The sequence below is a fragment of the Sphaerodactylus townsendi genome, linkage group LG02 (assembly GCF_021028975.2).
Source record: "Sphaerodactylus townsendi isolate TG3544 linkage group LG02, MPM_Stown_v2.3, whole genome shotgun sequence".
Taxonomy (NCBI): domain Eukaryota; kingdom Metazoa; phylum Chordata; class Lepidosauria; order Squamata; family Sphaerodactylidae; genus Sphaerodactylus; species Sphaerodactylus townsendi.
Window position 1 is genome coordinate 74,492,052 of NC_059426.1, and position 24,952 is coordinate 74,517,003.

The 24,952-nt window shown below is 41.0% G+C and overlaps 1 protein-coding gene across 1 annotated transcript; it reads right to left on the bottom strand.

Annotated features, from left to right (window-relative positions):
* Positions 1–221: 221 nt before the first annotated feature.
* Positions 222–24,824, bottom strand: LOC125426300 (inner centromere protein-like). Its single transcript, XM_048484558.1, has 19 exons — positions 24,255–24,824; positions 23,247–23,391; positions 22,671–22,784; positions 20,392–21,092; positions 18,254–18,302; positions 15,533–15,566; positions 14,533–14,650; positions 14,003–14,090; positions 12,291–12,426; positions 12,072–12,209; positions 8,767–8,778; positions 8,424–8,533; positions 8,106–8,226; positions 7,236–7,334; positions 5,617–5,723; positions 5,287–5,368; positions 3,194–3,286; positions 1,739–1,871; positions 222–1,199 (listed from the first exon to the last, which is right to left on the bottom strand). The coding sequence occupies exons 2-19, from the start codon at positions 23,381–23,383 to the stop codon at positions 994–996; spliced, it is 2,478 nt and encodes an 825-aa protein (XP_048340515.1). The 5' UTR covers positions 23,384–23,391; positions 24,255–24,824; the 3' UTR covers positions 222–993.
* Positions 24,825–24,952: the final 128 nt, after the last annotated feature.

The following is a 24,952-nucleotide window of genomic DNA, read 5'->3' on the forward strand; positions in this document are numbered from 1 at the left end:
TTTTCTCCCCCATCTTAATATCTGTATTCAAGCTACTTAAGAAAAGTATTATAATCTTTTGAGAAATATATTTCGATCAGAATGCTGACAAAGTTGTACCACAGAATCCGAACATTTAATGTCGGCAGTTGAATTCAGCACTGCTGTTCTAATTCAATAGATAGCAAAATACCATTTTATTGGGCTTTGCAATGCATTCGCTAGTGGTATTACAGTAAATAATTTGCATCCTAATCCAATTTATCAGTGAGTCTAAGCATTATCAAGGCAAACAGAATAAGAAGGTCAGAAAATTTCTCAAAGCTCCAACTTTCCTCATGCTCAGTAAGTCTGGCATAGGAAGAAAGATACAGCCCAATCCAGAGCTGCCGGGCGGGAGAGGATGGTGCCACTGGATTGGGCTGCTTATTACTCACTTTATAACAGATTTCTATTAAAAATCTGAAATGTGGCATAGAATATTCCCCAAACACTAACAAAATTTTCAAACATTTCCACAACATGAAGTTTTCCTGTCTACAGGAAAGGCTTCAACTGAAATGAATATCACATTATGAAAAGGAATCTAGAATTTGACAAACGTTTCACAGCTCAATTAATATTCATCTCTTATGTGCTTGGCTAGGCCATTGAATGACAATGTACATTTCCCCCATTGCTTTCTTTGTCTTGGCAGAAGGATCAGAACTTCCACATGTAGCAAAAAGATCCCAATCAAGGCACATCTGTTTGCACCAGATAATAAAGGATGATATATATATGAAGAAATAGTGCAGATAAAATATCTTTTCTAGCCACAAAAAGTATTTCAGCTTTTAGAAAATTCAATACACACACACAACCACATTCTTTATTAAAAACTAACTCTTTCAGAATTTAAATCTTTATTGCACACTATAGGAAAAATATAAAATATTAAAATATTTACAGATGTCTTACTGAGAAAACTCATCTGACAGTACTACCAGGTCCTTCCCAGCCTCAGTATTTTTTTCATGCTATTGGATATGCACGCAGTGCTGTTTTGGTTCCTGGTAAAGGTGGTGACTGCCAGACAGCAGAACTGGTGCGCTTGAAGTATCTTGGTTTGCTCTTGTAGAAGATGTCTTCTAGTTTAGGGCTCAAGATTTGTCCAAAAAATGTATCAGTGTCTGGAGGATTGTAGTATTGATATGTGACAGCTTCATTAAGCTGAAGACCTGAGGAAGAAATTGTATTATGCTGAGCAGAAACCTCTCACTCAAATTAAAGCATTTATATGGAAGAACATGCAGACTGTTAAGTTTGTCTAGCTATTTAGCTGCTTGCTGTCGGCCATTTAACAAATCTAGGTATGGCTTTGTTCATCCCATCCTAGCTTTAGTAAGGAAACCGCCTGAAGTTGCAATTATCAGATTAGATAAAGTTTGCCAGATGGCAAAGAAAGAAGTTGACTGTAGAACAGAATATATGTTTCTTAGGTTGTAAAGGTTTTATTTCCTCATTAACATTACTTTGTTAAAGTATCCTGCTGGTTCTGCTTTTGCTCTTGGTCTCAGTCCACCAGAAGTCTACAGACACATAAGAGCCTAGACTACCTTCCCCTTCCCTCTGTTGCATGCCAACTGGCACAAGTTCAAGGCATATGTACAAAATCCTGAAAAGCAACAAGAAACTCCAAATAAAATTTCAGAACCATAAAGAGCCCTCTTTACATTTTAGGGGTATCATTTTGCCACCATGAAAGATTTGCACGTACCAGTGGCCCAAGGAGGAATCGGTTTGCGGGGCTGGCTTTCATCATCCGTGGAGTCATCACTATTCAAATCCATTCCATAGTCATTAGGATTGAGGGGCTTGGGGTTTACATGGTTGGAATTACTGATAGATTTCTGTATTAAATGAAGGAAAAACTGAATGTATTATTTACATAGCTCCATAAACTAAACTTACACTCTTTCTACAAAAAGCACCCAAAAATGATGTTATGTACCCCACTGGTACCTATGACAGATGCAAAAGGGATTCTGAAGTAGCAGTAACACACAGCACAACAGAAAGCACAAACTCTGAAAAGTAAATAGGGATGAAGTGGTCACTGATCACTGAACACAAAATGATCAGCTGTACAAGATTTATTGTTGGATGTGACAATGGAGCTGGCAGAGGTGGTCCTTTTAAGTTATCCTACTTCATCTCCTATCCCAATGGTTCTCAACCTTCCTAATGCCGCAACCCTTTAATACAGTTCTTCATGTTGTGGTGACTTCTAACCCTTACATTTATCCATTTTACAGATGGAGAACACTAATGCATAGAGTCTTAGGTGACCCCTGTGAAAGGATCATTCGACCCCCAGGATGAGAACCACTGTCCTATCCCATCATTATGCCCTCTTGTGATCAGTCACCCAAACTGCACTTTAGAGCCCAATACAGCAGTTAGAAGAGTTTCTTCCACTGCACTGAGAAGGGGGATCCCTGCCCTCTTAGATCCTTTATTTGCAAAGGAAAAATGTGGGCAGTCTCAGAAAGTTTTTGATACAGCATTTCAGGCATAGTACTCATTCAACAGCATATGCGCCACTTACATCTATCCTTCTATTTATTCTACGTTTTAAATGTTAATGTTTAGCTAGTTTCCGCTGCTTTTATAAATTTTAGCCTATTTATGATATTTTATGACTGTATCCACTATATGCTGTACGCCGCCCAGAGCCCTTCGGGGACGGGGCGGGATAGAAGTCTAAAGCATAAATAAATAAATAAATAAATATAATGCTAACAGCCAAACTGTGTATCAAAGCATATTAAAATACTATGAAAAGCTGAAATGTCCCTAGAAAAAAAAAGACAGTCCTTATGTTGGATACACCCACCACCCAATACAACGACCCCAAGAAGTAGGCAAACAGAATGCAGTATTAACATTCAGTGTCAGGTATACTACTCACATCATCATACCTGTACCATCCCAGGATGCCACAAAATGTTCAGGCAGTTCAGAGAAAAATATCCAAGTTTAAGAATGTAATGAGTCTCTAATTTTTTAATACAGAAAAACAAGCTATTCCCCCAGGTATCAAAGGTTTTGGAAACTCCAGCTTCAATACTTGAGCTACTTTCCTATTCACAGAGCGAACACTTGAACACAATCCCTCAATCATGTGGCAACATTTTCATCTCACTGGAGAAGACAGAAAAACAGCGCTCACCTGAGCAGCACTCATACTGGCAGCGGGGACCACTTCAACATTCTTGGCTTTCTTTTCCTGAGAAATTTGACTGGTAGGACTCTTTTCTCCCTGGTATAGGAACACCAGATTTTTAGCAGCTCATCCTATGCTCCATCCAATTCACCCATTTTATCTTGTTCTTTAGTAGCATGATCTTTTACTCAAAACCAGAAATTAATCATTCAGAATACAGAAGTTTTCTAAACCTAATTTCTTAATTAAAACAGTATATTAAGGAGTACTTAAATCCCTCCCTCTTCAGCTGACTAAGACACACAGAGTGAAACCCTAAGCAGGCAATTAATTCTAAATCAAGATCAGAAGTTGTGTGATTCTGTAGTTTGAGTGTGTAAATATTATGATTTAGTACACAATTGTAAAACTGTCCTTGAGATTTAACATGTCAGTCAAAACAATCTCCTTGAAATATTTTGGATGGTATCAGACAAGCAGAAATCTGATTCATGCATTCACTAGTATAGTATAGGAGACACATTAATTGTGTATTTTTGGCAAATCTTTATGTTAAAAGACTTTGTTTTCCTATTTGTCAATAAATGTTCCTTCTCATCAGGCTGGTCAGCACAGTTGACCAGGAGGGGCTACCAACCTGATTGCAAAAATATGCTAAAAGAAAGTGTACTCTGTTCTTTCCCTCTGGAGAGCCTTTCAGACAAGAAGAGGAAACTGACATTGAGATTCTGCAAAAGTCATTGAAAATATCCTCCATCTATAAAACAGAGAGCTATTAAGAAGGAAGGAGGCATGCACAGTTCTCGAAGCACAATACTAATCACAGAAAATTATTTTCTGAAGGCAGTGGAGGAGGGAGAGTAGCCACGAAAAGAATCAGGCTGGACTTTTCCCACTTCTAATTAATTCTACAGTGGTATAATAATCCCGTGCTCAACTTGCCTTTCCCAAATTAAAACCAAAGACAGCAGAGAGACAGAGGCCTGTTCTGCACGGGCCATTTAGACTGGCATGGGGCCGGTAAAAACGCTGCAGCAGCAGCGGCATTGAGCAAGTCTTTTTGAAATCGCCAGCTTTCATCCGGTGCCGAGGAAATGGCATTGTGTGGAAGCTGGCGTTTTCCCCGTGCCGTTCCTGGTTTCCTTTTACCTCCTGCTGGCTCCGGTCACTCTGTGGAGGCCAGGGTGCACGCCTCCTGGCCTCCGACCCTGGAGGTGTTGCTATGGCCGTGGGGGCTTGTCTCCTGGCCTCCACAGAATGACCAGAGCTGGCAGGAGATAAAAGGGCACCGGAAGTGGCACGGTCTGTGCGGAGGGTGCACCGCCAGCTGCTGGGCCAGCAGGACTGTTCATGCGAATGGCCCTGGGGGGTGAACCGGCTATGCCGGTGCACACACCCCACCCGCTCACGTGGCCCATGCGAAAAGAGTCTAGCACAGTGGTTCTCAACCTTCCTAAGCTGCGACCCTTTAATACAGTTCCTCATGTTGTGGTGACCCCCAACCCTAACATTTATCCATTTTCCAGCTGGAGAACACTGATGCAGAGAGTCTTAGGCGACCCCTGTGAAAGGGTTGTTCGACCCCCAAAGGGGTCCCGACCCCCAGGTTGAGAACCACTGGTCTAGCAGAATTTTTTTATGGAACAGAGAGGCTGCCAGATCTTGCCAACACCTCTTCTTCAGAGGTATGTTGCTCAAGCCTGCCAGAAACACAAAAGCTCATCTCAGCCACCTTTGCTTGTGGGGTTATGCTGAATGTGTGTGAGACAATAAATAGAAGATGCCAGTTCCGATTCACAAAACCTATTGAAATAAACTTTGTTAGTCTTTAATGTAGACAAGGCACCTCATATCAATGAATCTCAAAAATTAACACTCTGAAGGTGCTTAAGCTCTTCCTCAGGCTATTTTCAGCTTGAATGAAGGCCAGAGATGAACCATATTCATTTCTGCTGCCAACACTCACACACTGGGCTTTATTCACTATTGTGTTATTGGGTGGGGTGGGGGAGAAGAAATCATTATGGCCAAGATACCCCAAAACCTAGAGCAAAGTCCAGAACTACCTAACATTTTGGCTTCTCGGTTCCTTAACACACCTTCTGGTTTTCTTCTTCTTCTGAAAGTACTGCCAGTTCCAGCTGTTTTAACCATTTCTCTTTATCTTGCTGTCCATGGTGCCTAAAAAGGGAAAGTGGAGGCCAAAGGACATGTATATGCAATTCTCACAAATATCGAGAATTATACATTTTCCAAGGGAAGGATTACACAGAACAATCCTAAAGAAGTTTTGGAGGTCCATCTCAATATGCAGGTTTAGTTGTTGAAAATCACAAGGAACTTTCACACTTCCCCAAATTTCAGCTTCCTCAAAGCTACTTAAAATTTCATGCTCACCCAGCCTTTAAATTAAGGAGAAACAGCATTACCTTTCATTTGCTTGTTTCACATTATTATGTTCTAGCATTTTCTTAATTTCCCCAACCGTCTTCCATTTTTCTGGCTGTTCTTGAAGCTTTTGTTCCTCTTCCTGACACTGGAAAGGTGGTGGGGGGAAAATCAATATGCTCCATATATATATGATAGAAATATTGGACTGCAGGCATTCATTCTTGCAACAAGAATCTACTTCAGGTCAATTATGCAAAAACTAAAATTTTGTTTTTTGGTAAAAGGATGTAATGACATAGGTGAGAAATGAATGATAATGTACAGAAAAGGTGACTTCCTTTAAAAATCTTGGGATTATCTTTCATTAGTCAGGATTTTGGACAACACATATTGATTTAACTAGACAGAAACTGAACAAAGTATTAATTGGATTGTATAGATTTTACACAATCAAAGGTCATTAATACTCCCTACTTTAGAAATATTTAAATCTACAGTAACCCCTCAAATGAAGTACGGTGCTTCAATTTGGGGATTAGGAAATCTATACCCGTTAGAAGTTGTACAAAATAAATTTGCTCTTATGATGTTGGGAGTGCCTAATTCTATAGTATCAGTTATGGTAAGATCAGAATTAGCTCTACCACCATTATCAAATTTGTTATATACTTCTGGCTGAAAAATGTTTTTTTTTTTTCATGTATCACTCCTAGTGACAATGGCTTATGAGAAGATTAAAGATATATCATGGAGAGCACAAGTTTGGTCTTTACTAGCCAAATTAGGATTATCCAAAGAATATTTAAAGTGTTTTGACTGATGGAGCTGCTAGATGTTTAGTTAAACAAAGATTATTGGACATAAGTAGACAAACAAATTACCATAAGTTCAGCTCTTCTTTATAAGCATCTCATTTCTTTCCATATAGCTCGTCTGCTTTATATAGAAAGGTATTAACTAGGGCTAGGATGGATAACCTAAAATTCGCAGTAGTGAAGGGCTTCTTATAGTAAGATCCCATTTGAGGATCGAGTGTGTTCTTGTGATCACAAATCTGCTGAAGATTTGGCTCATGTAACATTTCATTGCCCAAGATTTGTTGCATTTGGAGATGTTGCTTAGAAAAATTTGCAGTATTTGCCAGGGAGATCACAGCAAAATAAATTAGTTGTGTTTTTGGCAGTTAAGGACAGATGGATTACAATCAATCATTAAGATACAGTTAAGGTTATTTAAATACATTAATTTAATAAGATTTCAGATTAACTATATTTCATATGGTTTTATGGATTTAAATTTATTTTCAGGGGTATGTTAGTTTGTATTATTACTTATCAGTCAAATTATGTGATTATACTGATATTCATGTTGTAATTTATTGTATTTTCTTCTTGTGTTGTATTGTTTGCTATGGCTGTGATGAAACATAATATACTGAACTGAATTGAACTTTGCAGCCTTGTTTATTACACAAAGAGCAAGCATTCCAATGCAACTCTTTCTTTACAAGGAGTCCTACTGTTTTCCAAGTGGCTGAAGAAAATTCAGGATTACAATGCAAGTAACTCAGAAGTTTGACCCTTTCCTTCCCTCTCAGGTAGAACCCCTGCAATTTTATTTTATTCTGCACATATATGAAATGAAATACAATGCTTACCATTTGCAATGGTTTCTGTTTGGGGGTTTCTATATCCCATATTTTCCTCATGGACACTTTTCTCTTTGTCTTTTCCTCTGTTGTCTTCTCTTCTCGTGTCTGAGAGAAAAGCCCTTTAGAATTTTATAGTTTGCCTCTGTCCAGTTAGCCATTCTTCATAACAAACAATTCAGTGTGAAAGTGATTACATTGTCCATGTGCTGAGGATGCCAATTTCACTATTTGAGCACTGGGAGGATTTTAGACAAGCATGACTCAAGCAATAAATAACAGTGACATTTCTACTGAGAAATTATTGAACATAGGCTGACTTACCAATAGTAAATGATCTTAAAAGATTTGAAAAACTTGGGTGCTGAATCTGGCAGAGTTCAAGAACTCGTTAGGATGGGAAACTGGTACTCATAGCCTTACCCTTTCTAGACAGCCCACTATCTCCTACCCCATGTTCTGATGTCCTCTTAGAAAATACAACGAGAAAATGAGCACACAGGAGATGGAATTTTTTCCCCTTCCTCCTTAGCAACTTTCCCCTCCATTTCAGATAGCATGAACTGAGGTGGAGGGGGTGGGGATGCAGAGAAAGACAGCTAGGCTTACTGGAAAACCAAAGGGTGGGAGTGCAAGAGGAGAGAATGTGCTCAGTAAGTAGCTGCTGATTAGGGCATGACGGTGTGCTACAATTACACAAAGAAGTCATAATTTTGAAAAAAAGATAACATGAATCCTCCACGTAATCATGTTTTAATCTACATGTTTTAGAATGGCCAACTGCATTCCACTGCTTTAGGAATCCTGATTTACAAATTTTGGCCACTGTCATGAAGAGTTCTGCTGCTGGGCTAAAAAAAACATGGGACCATTGCCTACCTTCTCGCTCCGTTCCTCATGTTGAGAAAATTTCTGTTCCATTCGTTTCCTTTTTTCCTCTTCCATCTGCTCCACTCGTTCTCGAGCTTGGAGTGCCTTTCTTAACCGTTCTTCACGCTTCCTGTGGGATAAACAGAGACCTTGGTTATTATAGGAGGAAGTCCGGCTCTGTCTGCAGAGTGCTGAATGACCTCCGTAGTGCCAAGAGTTGCTGCATCAGTATAAAGTGAAGTTATCCAGGTATAAACAAACATTACAGCTAATGGCTACAGTGCAGGCACATTTTCTTGGTACAATGAAGGCACAACACATACTTACAGTTTTATCTCTTCCAACCTTCGTCTTTTTTCCTCTTCCACTTTCTGTTTTCTCTGTTGCTCAGCTTCTTGTTTTCTCCGCAGACTTTCCAGTCGTTGTCGTTGCTTTTCCTAGAACGTATTGAAAGTTTAGATTAATTCCAACTGCACCGACTGTCTATTGGCTCAGTAGAAATTATGTTCTATTCTTCGGCAAAGTCTTACAGGAAATAGGAAAAAACTGGGAATTTTTTGAGCGCATGAAACACCAGCCCCAGGACTGAACCACAGAAAATTGCAGGAAAGGGTGAGTTCAGTTAATTGCTTCTGAATGAATAACAGAAATAAGATAATTAGTTACTTACCACAAATTCTCCCTTTTCAGGATGAGCATGAAAGGAAAGGAAATAGTCATTAGATGCTAAATCTAAATTCTTGTGTACTAACCAGTTGATGACCGTGAATAAAAACAGCAGTGATTTCTAGCTCAGTGAGGCCGAACATGGTAGAATAGTACAACATCATAACAGATGGTCTAGGTCAGGGGTCGGGAACCTTTTACACTCAAAGAGCCATTTGGACCCATTTTCCCTGGAAAAGAAAATTCATGGAGCCACACCTGGGGGGGGGGGGGATTCCCCACGTAAGCCAGTGGTGGCCTGGTGGCAGCCGATGCCACTTTCTTCTCCCCCCCCCCCCACCTAGGCAGAGGGGTGGACAGCGTGGCAAGGCGACGCTGTGATGAGGGCGCCAGGCACCAGTATGGGATGGGGACCACCCCTCGGGCTTTAATCGGGGGAGGGGGAACACTGGCTGTAGTCAACCAAAGGCTGCTGGTCACTCATTCACACACACTCCCCAGGAGCGCGGCTTCTCTTCCAAATGCCCGCAACGGCCCCCTCGATGCCCCTCTGAAAGCAGGTTGACCTGCTGCATCGAGACCGAGTAGCCCACCCCCTACAAACCCCCCCCCCCCCCGCGCCTGGGACTTCTTCTTGCCCTCCTGACCTAGGGATGGACGTGAATGTGACTCATCGCCGCCGCCGCCCCCACTGCTGGGAGGGAGCTTTTAAGTCACATGACTGCGGGAAGGGCAACTCTGCACAGAGTGGGGGGAGGGGGCCAGCAACAGCTCTTTGGGAAGGCCTTGCCCCAGCGTGACCGCGCTCTGCACATGCTCCGAGGCCATTCCTGTACACATGCTCCGCTCACTCTGCCGGGCTGCGTGGATGCTCTGCACACGCATTGGAAGAGCGACAAGGGACGGAAGCGTGTTGATGCCGGCTTTCTTTCTTCTCCCCTCGAAGAGGTTGGGGTGGACGGACGGCGCAGGGCAGTGGCTGACGCTGCTTTACCCCACCCATAGGTGGGGGGCGGACGGTAGCACCTAACTGGCTTTCATTCCTAACTTATGCACTGCAAACCAGGATGCATAATAATTTAAACAAGAACATGCACTGCTCTAAATAAAGCCATGCAAAAGCCAAGAATAAGAAAAGCAAAGAACAAGAACAGCCCAAACTGTTCAAAATTACTTTTATAAACTTCCAAGGGCCATTGTAGCAATATAGCATAATTCTGAGTGGATATTTAAAGGAAACAGCAGTTTGGACGAAGGAAAGAGAATCATATTATAGCCTAACATATGATTATGAACCTTCATACGATGAAGCCCCAGCTCCCGAGCGTGAAAGCTCTACATCACAAAAAGACAACAGGTTACTTAATAATGCTTTCTTCTCTTCTCTCAAGTAGGCCATGGGCGGATAGTGGTACACGGGCGGCTGACGCTTCTCTCCCCCCCCCACCTCTGCGCGGGACGGACGGCAGCGCTGCAGTGGCTGACGCTGTTTATTCTCTGTCCTCTTCTCCCCCCCCTCTGCTTGAGGGGCCACGGGTGGCAGCGGCAGTGGCTGGCAGCTGCTTTCTCTGTCCCCATACCTCGCGATTGGCGACGGCGCCAACGCCGCTTTCTTCTCTCCCCCCCGCCTCTGCGGGGGGATGGACGGCAGCGCGGCAGTGGCTGACGCTGCTTTATTCTCTCTTCCCCCCCCCCTCCGCAGAGGCGGGGGGGCCGACGGTGGCGCGGCGGCCGACGCCGCTTTTTTCTCTCCCCCCCCACCTCTGCGGGGGGACGCACGGCAGCGCGGCAGTGGCTGCTGCTTTATTCTCTCTTTCCCCCCCCCTCCGCAGAGGCGGGGGGGCCGATGGCGGTGCGGCGGCCGACGCCGCTTTTTTCTCTCCCCCCCCGGCCTCTGCGGGGGGACGGATGGCGGCGCGGCAGTGACTGACGCTGCTTTCTTCTCTCCCCCTGCCTCTGTGCGGGGGGAAAGGGGGCGGATTCCCCACGCTGCCCAGGAAGGGGCCGGGAGCCACAGGCTCAAAAGAGCCGTTTGCAGCTCGCGAGCCGCGGGTTCCCGGTCTAGGTAAATAAAGAGGCAAATAAAAAAAAAGTCCAGCTATATGCCTCTATGCTATTCAAGGAAGGCATGGACATTCAACGTTAAACTTTTCCAACTCTCTCCAATTTTAACATCAACCTTCAGATAAAACAACAGTATAGCTGAAGAACTACTTTTCTCAGTGGCACATACAAAACCAAACTAACATTACATAGCAGATCCATGATTGGAGCTCTTGACATTAAAAAGTCCTTATGAGGGTGTGAAATATGCAGATTGGGCTACAGTGCTGTGGGATGTGGGAGACTACCATAATTCCTCTAATAAGGGATCCAGGAAAACATTTCTATTGGCCATGCAAAGAGGTGGTGAGAAACCACTGCCGTCTTTTCTCCCCTTCCCAAGGCTGTCTAGGAGGCAATTATCAAGGCCACAGCAAGGACCATATGTGTGCATACACATAGATGCTTATTCTTTCTCACCTAGTGCTACAGAACCAAATTGGGACCTTTCCCCATCTTCTCCTGTGACAGCTTTTTAATGATACAGAAAATATTGGGAAATTCAACCACTGATCTACCATACATTAGTTTGGTCCTCAAACCTCTACCTTTGCCTTCTCCAGCAAACAGAACAGATTACACCTACAAGAGGGTCCTTCTGTCACTGGTGTAGTCACACTCTCCTCCATTGGTTTAACAACAGAAAATCACCAGGTCAAGCCTTGTGCATGTGTGTGCCATCAAATCACAGCTGACTTATGGCAATCCCAGCAAGGGGCTTTCAAGGCAAGTGATAAGCAGAGATGGTTTGCTATTGCCTCCCCACACAGAGCCTTCCTGGGAGCTCTCCCTTCCAAGTACTGACCCTGCTTGGCTTCTATGATTTGACAAGAACAGGCTATTCCATGTTGCCTTCACTGCCTTGTCAAGTCTTGTACTGAGAACTTATACATTGTTTAATTGTTATTCAGGGATCTAAAACACTATTTTATATTGAGCCAATGATCCAACCGGAGGGACCTCCTCTTGCATATTCACAGTAGCAGAGTTCTCCAAAGTCACAGGCAGAGATCTTTCTCTGCCCTGCACAACTGGAGACACCAGAGACAGAACCTGTTACCCACTGCATGCAACGCATGTGCTCTGCTACAGAGCTTCAGCTCTTCTCTTAGACCTGTAGCAGACTTTCAGACTTTTAACTTTAATAATGTTTGATTTATGTTAAAATTGAGGGGGGGAGGGTGGAAGAGATCCTTTTCTCCTTACCCTGGTATCAAGTTTAATGGCAGGTGTGGTAGGTTTGACAAGACTTTTCATGATGCTGCTGGCCCCTGGAGACACAGTGGATTTGAACAGCTGGCTTTTTTGCATTGTCTGAAATAAGTTTTTGAAAGGTCGTGTGATCTGTCAAGAGAGAATGGATGTTTTAAATATCTGATTTGGGACACAAAAGAACAGATGAAAAGACCCTTGATGTTTACATACCCTGTCTGGACCAGAAGGGAACAGTGTTTTGTTTGCAAGAGGAGATGAATTTTTTTTAATAGAAGATGAAAGGTCTTCATCTTTTGTCGGCTGGGCAGAAGGCAACCCATCCACTGCTTGTTTGTAACTTTGACTCCTAAATAGAAAACAAGTAGTACACATTAAAACAAAACTCCCACTTTCAAAATGATATGAATGCTAAAGAAAAGAAAGAAAAAGAAAATCATAGGATGGGGGATATAACAGAACAGAAGCAAGCCCATTTGCTATTCCCCATTAAATAAAAACCTTGAAGATTTTGAATCAAAAACTGTGGACCACGAAGTTATAGTACACATTTTCAAGAATATTTTACCAAATATTTAAAATTATTTTATTTGTTCATGTTATTTATAGTCCAGCTTCCTCACTGAGATTTGAGGCAAATTACAAAATATAAGACAGTATAATCCAAAAGGTGAAATCTAATAAGAAATTTTACAGGACTAGGATTGCAGAAATCTGAAACGAGGCATGTATACTACATATAACACAGACAATGCAAGAAGTGATATTATGCAAGTAGAAATATTTTAAAATTATACTGATTCAGGAAGAGTAATTATACTCAAGAAACTTTTATTCCATACGTTGACACAAGTATTAGAGTTCATGGTTGTACAAATTAGGCAACTATTCAAGTATAAATGTAGCTCATCATGTTCTTGTGACCAAAACTATAAGAGATGCAGCAGATATTCTAAAAATAATGGAACTTAACTTAGCCATGTATTAAATACACTTCAAGTGGCGAAGGGCTTTAGTGTCTGTCTATGGCAGGGGTAGGGAACCTGCGGCTCTCCAGATGTTCAGGAACTACAATTCCCATCAGCCTCTGTCAGCATGGCCAATTGGCCATGCTGACAGAGGCTGATGGGAATTGTAGTTCCTGAACATCTGGAGAGCCGCAGGTTCCCTACCCCTGGTCTATGGCTAAAAGCAAACTGGGTTCTGGAAATGGTTAAGACATGGAGAAATTTTAATCTTCTAATCCTCCATTCAACCTACAGTATACTACGCCAACATACTCAAATCAATTCTGGCAGTTCACCTTCCCTCTACCGACTCAAATTATTCAAAAGCATGTGCTCTTAGATGAATTATACAGCAGCACAAATAAGCACTCTTGAGTTACCACTTGCTAGAGCCCATTGTATTTTTGACACAACAGTCTCCCCATCTTCACAGGCATCCTGCTATTTCCTCATCTTTGCAAAGCCAGGATCCAGGTTTCCAAATCAGGGGGCGAGGTAGGGGCCATCCCCATCTTCACAGACACACTGCAGGGTCCCCCCCTCCACCCTTTGCATAGTTTGGATCCAGATTTGCAATTGGGGGAGGGTGCCTATGGAGATGGGGAGAGTTCTCCCTATCATACCTTGATGTCTCCCCTCTTGCAAATGGGAGGGCCTATGAAGATCAGGAAAACTCTCATCATCTTCACAGACTCTCTGTTACCCCTCCTTGGCAAAGCTGGGGTGTTTGAGGGGGGGGGGGACAATTTCAATGTTTGTGTTGAGCACCATTTCCTGTATATTTGCCCTGCCCACATCCCTTGTCCTGGGAGGATTAGTTTTCTAGAGCCCATTATATTTTTTCACACAACAGGCTTTATTGCTAGTTCAAGATAATTAAACTATGCATTCTCTTCACTCAAGTAATAGAAGACATACCTAATACTCTGTTGATGGTGTTGGCTGCTTTGGGCTGAATCTTCAGATCCACTGACCTGGAGGCCAGTCATCTTAATGGCAAGACTTTCTGGAGAGAAGGTACAGTAAGTTCCACATAAAGGGCATTTTCTGTAACGGAGGTATTCTGACAACTGCATGCATTATCACCACTTAAATGATGACAACTAAGTCTAAGCAAACAATGTACAATAGGCTTGACCTGGACTCCAGGAAATTACAAAGAAATGATAAATATGATTTAGAATTCTTTGATAAGGTTCTTGAGTTTGGAATAAAAAGATACTGGATTATAGCATGTGAGTGATAAGCATAAAAACATTTAACTCCCCTTTATCCCAAATTGTTAATGAGACAAAGAATTCAGTGGACAAAAAATTGGATAGTAGTCTTAATGTAAAAAAAAATTCTAAGAGTACTAAAGTGGACTGGTAGAGATTCCCAACATTTAAACATCCACAGTTTTTACCAAGTTCAATACTATACTGCACTAACTGCACAGATGTGTTTACCTTCATTGCATACTTTCTCCTTCTCCATCTCGGGTTGATCTGGAACTTTGGCAGCATGGATAGAAATCACACTAAATACATCTAGAGCATGGGGTGTTTTTTGTAGCATCTTCAGTTCCTAAAGAATAAGAAACAATGTAGCACAAATAAAAACAAGAGGGCTTCCAACAGCTTCCAAGTCAGATGTCTGGTTTTCCAACGATGCCTAAATTTTATCACCAAGTGAAGATGCCAGATCCTTTCATCAACCAAACCCCAACAATTAATGTAACTATGTCAGTATTTTCCCCACTTGGTCCTTCAAGTTCAGTATTATCTACTCAGACTGGCACTGGGTCTCCAGGGTCTCAAGCAGTGGGTCACTCACATCACCCACTGCCAAATCCTTTCATTAGAGATAACAGGGATTGAACTCAAGACCTTCTGCATGCCAAGCAGATGCTCTGCCACTCAGCCACAGCCCCTCCCCTACTTGCATTAAATCAGATATACGTCTCCAGTTTCACTGCACAAGGTACAAGTTTACTTTGAAATGTAATCCTAAATCCCCTTCAATCAGTTATTTTCACGTTTCATTTGGCAAAAAGGAAACCAAAAGACATAGAGAGGTAGAGACAGACAGGGAGAAAAGAAACTTTCCACGATCACACCTGAATTAAGAGACAGAGTTAAAATCAAACCCCATGAGGGCCTTCACTAATGCCTCCCCCATCAGACTGATCCTATGCAGAGTTAGATGCAATTAAACATATTTATTTAAATGGATTTATGGATCTGAGCAGGATCCCACTTCAGCCTTCCCAAAATTTAACTAAAGGCATATGCGTATCACCAGCAAGCCTGACATGACAAACTACTCAAATGGAGTAGATCCATCTCCTGATTCAAGTAACATATTTTATGTGTTTGTGATAGTAACCTGAATCCAAATAAGCAGAAGGGAGGTTGCCAACAATTCACCACCAAGTGTAATACAGCAGGCACCTCACCGAGATCTTACCTCATCAGACTGAGCATTCCGTAGCAAGGAAGGCCTAAAGGGAGCCATTTTGACAAAGTGTTACTCAACCCAATGAATACCAAAACAACAACCCAATGATCTTTCAAATTAAAGGCTATAGGCACTTCAAAAGAGCATTTGATGGTCTACTTGACAACTCCAAATAGAGAATGTCCCCAGTTCATAGAATTATTTATCCATCTATTTCTTTATGCCCCTTAGACTGCATGTCTCCAACTGAGCACACAGAAGCCTAAGTAAACATTTAGAGATGATCATTAAAACCAGGCATTTAATCATTGCAGCTTATTTTTAAAGTGGCACAGCTATTATGCAGCAGAAATTACAAATTTACTTACAGGAGGCACTACCACTGCCCACCTCAGTGGTGGTCAGCCTTCTGAACTGCTACACCTGAAGTTAAACCTGGAATGTGATACACAGCTATACCAATATGAATTACAATGTACCCTTCCCAATGCATCTTTGGGAAAATTTAACCTATAGTTAGCCGAGACAAAGTCTAGGCAACTGGTAAGACATGCAGGAGCAAGTTGTGTGGACCTAAAGCCATATTTTCACAGCACCATCAAATTCCTCTGACAGTTGTTGCATGGTCAACAAGCGAGCTGAACCAAAGCCTTAAAACAACTACAACAATGTATTTCCTGTAAATCTAAAACACACAATATTTCTGAGATCTGAAAGGCAACTCAAGCCATTTAGATTCATGCAGTAGCAATATGAGAGACCACTCTGTTCCTCCTGTTGAAGTTCCTACCTTGCTGAAGAGCCACACAGCACGTTTAGGTTACTTATCCACAAGTGGATATGTAACCAATGCAAGAACAAGATTTTCTCTGCAACCTAAAAGAAAAATAATCCTAGTCCCCACCTAAAAATACACTGAGCCAGGAAACTATTTCAACACCAAATACTGGAAACAGATCAAAAACAGGCTTTAGGAATTACTATTCTACATTAGTGAAAATGTACCTATGCTGCTCACTCAAAGGCAGGATGTAAAATCAGTAAGAATATAAACTGCTATAAAGCATGTTGAAGCATTGCTTACATTAAACTGGTATCAATAAGCATCACCTATATCACAGAAATACTATATTTTATGTTTCATTATGGATCTATGGTTTGCTTAAACTTGGGATGGTTACATGGAGGAACATGAAAAAGGCACCATTAGCATAGACAGCAGATGGTGAACATGTAGAAATTGGATTTAAAGGGCTCACAAATGAATAAGCAGAGGCAAGCACATTTTTAAAAAATGTGCTGCATTCAGAAAGCAGAGGTGCCTTCTACTACATTTTTCGCCTTATTGTACTTAAATCCTGTTTTCTAGATCAAAGTGGTCTATATCAGTTAACAATATGGACATTGCCCTCAGGCTTAGAAACTAAACAGATAAGACATGAAAGGGAAGGGAAGTAGAGAAAAATCAGATTGACCGTGTCAGAACAAAATTAGAATTCATGTCCAATTTGGGAGTCAAGTTGCCCATTCTTTACTAGCATTCTTGCTTGAAAGGTGATAGCATAACTACCCTGATTCATGTAGGTCTCTATTCAGTGTTAAAGTCTAATGTTCTTTCCCAGGCTTCTGCAGCTGGGCCAGACTGGCCATGCCATCATGCAAAAGAGGAACAGATATAGGAGTGCAGGGCATTCTGTTAGGTTTGATCACAGTTAAACAGGGTCTATATAAAGGGGCAAAAAAAAGGCCAGGGAGGAGGGTCTAGCTTCTCTCCAGTTTTATTGAATGTTTTTTTCACATTTATACCCCGCCTGTATACAGGCTCTCCAGGTGGTTACAGCATTAAATAAATTGATCTGTAAAAAACTCAACATACAGAAGTTAAAAACCCAACCCTAGCCTTAACCACTCCCCCCACCCACCCTGCAACCAGCAGCATCATAGAAGAGGCACCCAAGGAGACTAACCAAACACCTGGTTGTGGATGGGAAGCTAAGGAAGTGAGAAGGAACAAGGTGAAGTTGACCCCTGTTCCTCTCAGCATATCAAATTATAATATCAATACTTTATTTTAATCCACATCACCTCATCCCTGAGTCTCAGTTTTACCTGAATTAGTTTACCAAATTATTATTATTATTGTAGAGTTCACAGCTGCCAGATCTTTCGCTGGTTGTTGGCCTTCATTACAATTCGAGCCTCACCCAGAAGCCTAGGAAGTTGTAATGTATCTGCGTAGTATTTGTATGATCCCAGCAGGGCTGCCTTCTCTGAATTTGTCAGGATGTTAATTTTGTCAATTCAAGATGTTTCAAGTGCTGCCCTAGTAAGTTTTTGGGATGGCGCCCAGCGAGCCGATTACCACATGGGACCTAATTTCAGCTGGTTTGTGCCATAGACGCTGAAGCTCGATTTTCAAATCGCGGTATCTAGTGACCTTCTTGTGTTCTTTTTCAATGACCCTGCTGGGTCACTGGGGATCTGACGACGACCACTTAATTTTAATTTTAATTTACCTAATTTAATTTTACTCCACTACTACTACTACTATTATTATTATTATTATTATTATTATTATTATTATTATTATTATTATTATTATTATTATTATTTCATTCAATTTATTAGACCGCCCTATGTTTCCTGTTCACTTCAATTATGGATTCCAAAATTTCTGGAGAACTGTTTAAGCCAGGTTTTTAAAGTTTCTGTTTGGTAAAATAAACTCACCCATTTTTACTTGTTTCATCATCCATAAGCAATTCAATGGAACTATGGCCTGGAAGAACAAAATAAAATAAACCATTACTTGAAACAAAAATGCTCTGTGCAAGACTTCACTTATAAATCACACAGAGCATCTCTATGTCAAGTTCACCTAATCTTTAACATGTCAGTATGTGGCACATTTTTCCAGGTCCACATCACTGCCACTTAGCTTAAGGAAAAACTGTTCTTCATAACTCAGAATAACTTGGAATAGAGTGACACTCCAAGATGCTCAAAAACTTGACACCAAGATGCTGTTTTGGCACCAGCACCTCATGTTATCTGAAATGCAATCATAAGATAAAGAAAGCATTTTCAGCAATTAGTTTGGTTGTGGTGGGAGTTCCAGGTTGTGGGGAGTCAGGGTCTGGTGATTTCAGCTTTTAATAAAGGTTTCAGCCAGCCTTGTAGCTGGCATCTTCAGAGGTGTATCACACAGACTTCCCTCTGTGATACACCTCTGAAGATGCCAGCCACAGATGCAGGCGAAACGTTAGAAACAGATCCACCAGACCACAACCACACAGCCCGGAAAACCCACCACAACCAGTTGAATCCAGCCGTGAAAGCCTTCGACAATTTGTACAAAGACCTTGGTACTTTCACTGTTATGGATATAGAGGGCCCATGACCTTGCTAGTTCAGAAGACCTGTGCTTGGCTACTTATTACAGTTTAGTATCTTCAAATGTAAACCTGAGCAATGCCACTTGTAGAGCCAAAGACTTAAAAAATGTGTGGCTAATGATATTGGACCTTGTAGACATAAAATTCAAATGAGGCTCCAGCAGGGCATTTCTCACAGCTGGACAATAGTGAAGCAGAACACACTGCCTAAAGCACTCCTAACAAAACAAAACCGAAACAGCCCAAATAGGAATTCAGTTAACTAGTCCCTTCCACATCCAAAAATGCAAGGTACAACCATCACTTCACATCAAGTTCATTGCTCACCCTCTAGACCAGCCAAAGCCTTGCTTATACCCGTCACTCCTCCCCCTTTCGCCAAATCTTTAGCATATAATTTTTGCAGGTACAGTTTTCCCACCTGGTAGTTAGAATCAAATTGTTCCAAACCAATCCTGACTCCGAAGCCCACTTGATGCTCACCTTCCGACATTTTTACAGTATAAATAATCCCCCAATCCCCAGAACTTTGCCGCAGTCATTCTCCTAAACTTCCTCACCTGTGCAGCTTTGCATGCAAGACCTTCAGAGTTCTGTAACTAGCTTCAATCTCTGTTCTGCTTCCTCCTCCTTTGCTCCTTCCACCTAGGACCCCCTCACCATGTCACGACAGACTTGAATGTTTTCATTCCCCTACCCACCTCCCTTTATTGTGCTTTTATTACTTCAGTATTAGGTTGTCTAAGATTCAGTTTTGCTTTCTGCACGTGGGGACATGAAAAATAGAGCCTGCAGCTTTCTGAGTGTCTCCAGCTTTTCTTCATCTATATTTATAAAAAAATTAGACTTTGATTCTGCTTTTCACCTGCTTTATTTCCAGAAATTTCTCCATTCCCACAGTGAAGTACTATTACAAAATACTACAGAGCCTGTCTTTCTGCTGCTTAGTTTTCATGCTATAGCTGCCTCCCTTTTCCATTTATATGTTGTTCAAACTAGCGATAACATTATTTAATTCTAACAATTTAATTAGCTTAAGGAGTACAGCCCTAAACAGACCTATAAGTAAGCTGGATGGTAATCAAGGGCATAGCTTCATTTAATGTCTAAAGGATGTCAAATGTGTAGGCCTGGTAACGGTTACCTAGAAGCCAATTTGTCCTCAAAGGGCATTCATTATGCATGGCAAAGGAGCAACAGGTACAACAGTTTAGACGTCAGACAAATGGGGAAGCTTGCTGTTATACAAGATCATCAATATTCTGTGTAGTTTCTAGACCCTTGAAGGAAACTAAAGGAATCACATCCAGTAGAAATGGCTGTCAGTTCTTCATATACTGAAATTAGACACTAACACAGTAATTATCATGCTAACATATTAGAAGTACCTATTTCTTTCACAAATGTCACAATCTAAGGTTATATAATGAGAATACCAGAATCTGCCTCCAACACTTGATTTCCTTTACTTACAGCTTACTTGACTAGATGTAGATGAAGAGTTCTGAGCTGTTTTCTTTTTGGCAATTGACTTGCTGATGGATTTCCGAATCATGCTTTTCCTTTTGCTGGTTAGTGAGTATTTCTCTGCAAGGGACACTCTCCTGCTCTTGTGGAGTCTATTTGAAGGGCGATGACCTGATCGGGAGCCTCCAGAGGTTCCACTGCTGTCTTTTAAGGGTTGATATATAGTTTCTCCTTGAACAAGATTATTACTTACTTGTTGGGCCAATAACACTTTTCTTCCCCCTGCAGGCTTCACATTTAAAGACTGTATCGGAGTAGATGTACTCAACCTGCATGCATCCCAGTCTTTTTCAGTCTTTGCTGGAACAAGGGGATTTGGCAGCATGACTGCAAAGCCATCTGATATGCCTGGAACTTCAGTAGCTCCAACCCTATCAGCAAAACGTCCATCTGGGCAAATGGTGAAGATTGCGGGGATGCTGCTTGTTTCTTCATCCATTTTTCCTTTTCCTTGAATATTTCTGTTGAAGTCAACAGCAAGGGCTGTGTCTTCAGCTGGATGCATTACTGTCTTGTTACAGTGTGCTTCTAAATTTTCTTTTGTGAAAAAGCTTGTTTTACAAGGTACTGTTACCTCCAGATTCTCTTTGCTCAGGAAAAGCTCAATAGAGGATACTGGTTTTATGCCACTTCGTCTTTTGGACAGTCTTAAGCCAAAAAAAAAAAAAAAAAGGAGATATTTTAAAATCATTCCATTTCAGACCATAAGGTGGCATTAAAAACTGCAGAACAAGTACTAGACTATCCTTCTATACCAGTTTTCTTGAACACTTTTCTGCTACATTACCGTATCAAATCCCTATGTATTTTCTCTAGGTGTTACTCATTTCCATAATAACTGTTGTAAAATATTAAACTATCAGAATTTGTTTACACATTACATACATATTCCTGTAAATGTTTAAACCTGTCTTGGAAATTTGGCTAAAGGATGTGTGTGCATCCCAGAATAGCCCATGCCTGCAGAACTTCGGTTTTCCAGTCCTGGCCTCACTATTAATAATCTGTACATAGGAGTGATACTACAGCACATTAACATATACATTTTTCTTAACAAAAAATCAGCAGAGATAATAATATCAGCTCTGACAGGACCTGCCCTATAGCATCTGCAAAGAGTGCAATCTGGCTATTAAAACATAAGCATGCACACTTTAATTTAGAAGAAAGCTGTAATGAGCTAATCAGGACCTGTGAATAAGACTGGGTTTTGTATGTTCATCCAAATCTGTATATATTAATTGAACGCAACACTCTTATGTATAGACTATTTATGATTTTCCCTCAAAAAATAAAAGCAGAATTTTGCCATCAACAGAATTCATCCAGCTTTAATTATCTAAAAGCTATGCAGGAAGTTTGCACAAAAAAGAAAAATATACTGGACTCATATTATTTTTGGTGGAGGTAAACAAAAGTGGAAGAAATACATGAATGAGTATGCTTTGACTAACTTTATCCATCCTTTGACATCTCTAGCTCATAGACAAAGAGCAAACATGGAGGCTGCGTCACCGTAAGAGGAGTGTAATAGTCTATGCAGCTCTTTCCCAAAAGAACAGACACACAGGTCGTACTTATTATGCAAACTGTTTGGTTGGGAGATATTAAAGTCTGGTCCTTGAGACGGCAAACACAAACATAGTCCAACTACAAAAGTGTAATATAAATCAACAATGGATCAAATCAATAAAAAACAATAGCAAATAAAGAAAGGACAATAAAACCACATAATAATGTTAAAAACTAAGTACCCATGAAAGAAAATCAATTTCTATCATCACCTCTCCTCAAGGAGCTCAGGGTGGAATACATTGTCCTCCTTTTCCCATCTTATCCTTGCTGTAGTCAAGTGTGATGGGTTAGGCTGAGAGTGTGCAACTTGCTCAAGGTTGTCCAAACAAGCTTCATGAAGAAATGCAGATTTAAACTAGGACCTTTCAAAGCCTAATTTGACATACTAAGCTTAGCATATAGTGTTCCAAATGCCTGGAGAGATATGATTTAACAAATACCTAGAACTAATTAGATCAGGTGCCACACAAGTACCTGAAGGCAAGGGCATTCCACAAACAAGGAACCACCACTGAAGAGGACTTGCTTCTCCAGTAATCACTCAACTCATCTCAGAAGAACAGAGATGATCTCAGTTGACAGACAGGCACAATCTATGTCTCTTGGTTGCCACCAAAGTACAAAACAAAATGTTTCTAATTAGTTTCTACCTTTTTCTAGTCAGTTCTTTACTATCATCTTTAAAAGATGAAGAGCGCTTCTTCTTCCGATGCTTCTTCTGTGATGGTGTTTTGGGCATCAGCGCAGGCTCAGCACTGAGATTGCTGCTCAAACAAAATCAAATTAATTGCAATCAACATGCTAAAAATCTACCCCAAAAGCAAATTTTAGAAGTATTCTGAGTGTACTAGGACAACACTATATATAAACCATAATATCCACAGCTGTCACACATTCCTGTCAAAGATACAGACAATCCTGAGTTTCCGAGAAAAATACTGAATTCATGTAGGGGCAAGTTACAGCAAAAGAAATGCAACTGTATGGGCAGTCTTATTTTTCTGCTTAGAAAGAAGAAACCAGGAACTTGGTTCCTTTTTAAAAAGTGTGATTTCCCATAGGGTTTTTTTGGGGGAGGGTGGAGTATAATAACCTCAATCATTTAGGAGTAAAAAAGGAACTCTGTAATCATGTGGAGTATCTTAAATGAAAAAAAAATCAATACCTTCCCATTCCACACACATCACAGAGAGTCAACACTGGTTCTCTCTAAAACCCAAGCCTACCTATCAAACATCTTCATGGCTTCCTCCTCGATTTCCCGCAACCACATTAAGCATTTATGTTCAGCGGTGAACACAAATTCGGAGAATTTTTGACTGCAGACATCAAGAAAGTGAATGGGTTCTGTTGCCTCTGCCATGATGCAAACTAAAACAAAATTGGAAAGACAAAAGCTAATCACTGCACTTTGTGACAAATTTCTCACTGTATTTGAACTTGATGTGATCAATTTTATTATCATTATGTATGATTCTCACACATCTGATTGTTGCTTGTCTGTATCTTTATTATTGTTATCATATATACACTATGATTTATTAAACAACTACATTTTAGATTTATAAGCATTGAATTTTGTAGCTGAGGTATAGTGGGTTCTTCTTTGATTGAGTTTGGCTATTTTATTGCCAATCAGATATTTTTGAAAAAATATAACTAAAGTGGACTGGAACTTAAAAAAAAGGACAATTATTAATATGCATAAAATTAAAACTGGCCATAGCAAACAGACTTCATAATTGTGTTTGTGAATAATGCAAAAACAACAGCACTCAGGGATTTCACAGCAGGTCCAGTTCTTGGGCTTTTATATATATATATATATATTGGGGGGGGACAACAGGCTGAGAAGTAGTTTGCAATCAAAGAAAAAAGGAACCTCACACTCCCTCAGACACCAAGGAATTTATTGTAGGCTACAAAAGCATACAAATGTGTTGGTGTTGACTGTTTAGGATACAACAGGAGTTATTTACTTTTGGTTATAATAAACTGACGCATGCACCTACCCTGCAACACTGACAAAGATACAAGCACAATTCCATTACGTTTTCTTTACAAATTACAGTATCTTTATGACCACGTAGACATCCTGAATTACACTTGGGAGGGGAGAAAGGGTCACTCTTATTCACAGCAAGATACAGGAATCAAAAACTAAGGTCGTTGCCCCGCCTTCTTTAAAGTCTTCTCTGAATAACTAGGTGAATACAAATCAAATTTTGCTTTACCTTTTTCCTCTGTGGAAAGTTCGGGCAAGGCAGCCTCCCGGCAACTCCTTTTCTCACCCACAGGTAATGGGCGGGGCTAAGGTCGGTGCAGGAAATGCTGGGCCATTCAAAACGGCCAAACGCTTCCTTACCTGTAGTCAGGTAGCAGTACACCTGCAAGACCGGCACGCTTGTAAAAAGGGTGTTTATTGGCTCTGGCCTTTGTAAGCGAAGCGCTCAAGCACCCTCAAGGCGCCAGCCCACTCCCTTACATTTGAGTGAAACGGCACGGGGCGGGTCGTCTTCTGGCACCACACACACAGACGGCTTTTCTTCTTTTGAACTTGTAAATAAATGTGCGTAATATACATTGTTAGGATAACTACGCTGACACAGCTTCCAAGTTCAGCAGAACCTTTCGTCAGGCAGCAATTTGCAACATTTAAACAGACACGAGCGCAGGAGGTGGGATGTTGAAGTCTAATCCTGCGCGGCCCAAGTAGGCCATTGGCTTAACTTTAGTGCGGAGTTACAGGCGGCCTCTGAGTATTCAGTCCGCGTCTTTGGCTATTATTATTATTATTATTATTATTATTATTATTATTATTATTATTATTATTATTATTAGTTCTACCCCAGAAATAAACAGCGACCCCCACCCGGTTATAAGAAAATATCCCGCTCCCAGCTCTTATTTTCCGTCCCCGCCCCTTTTCACT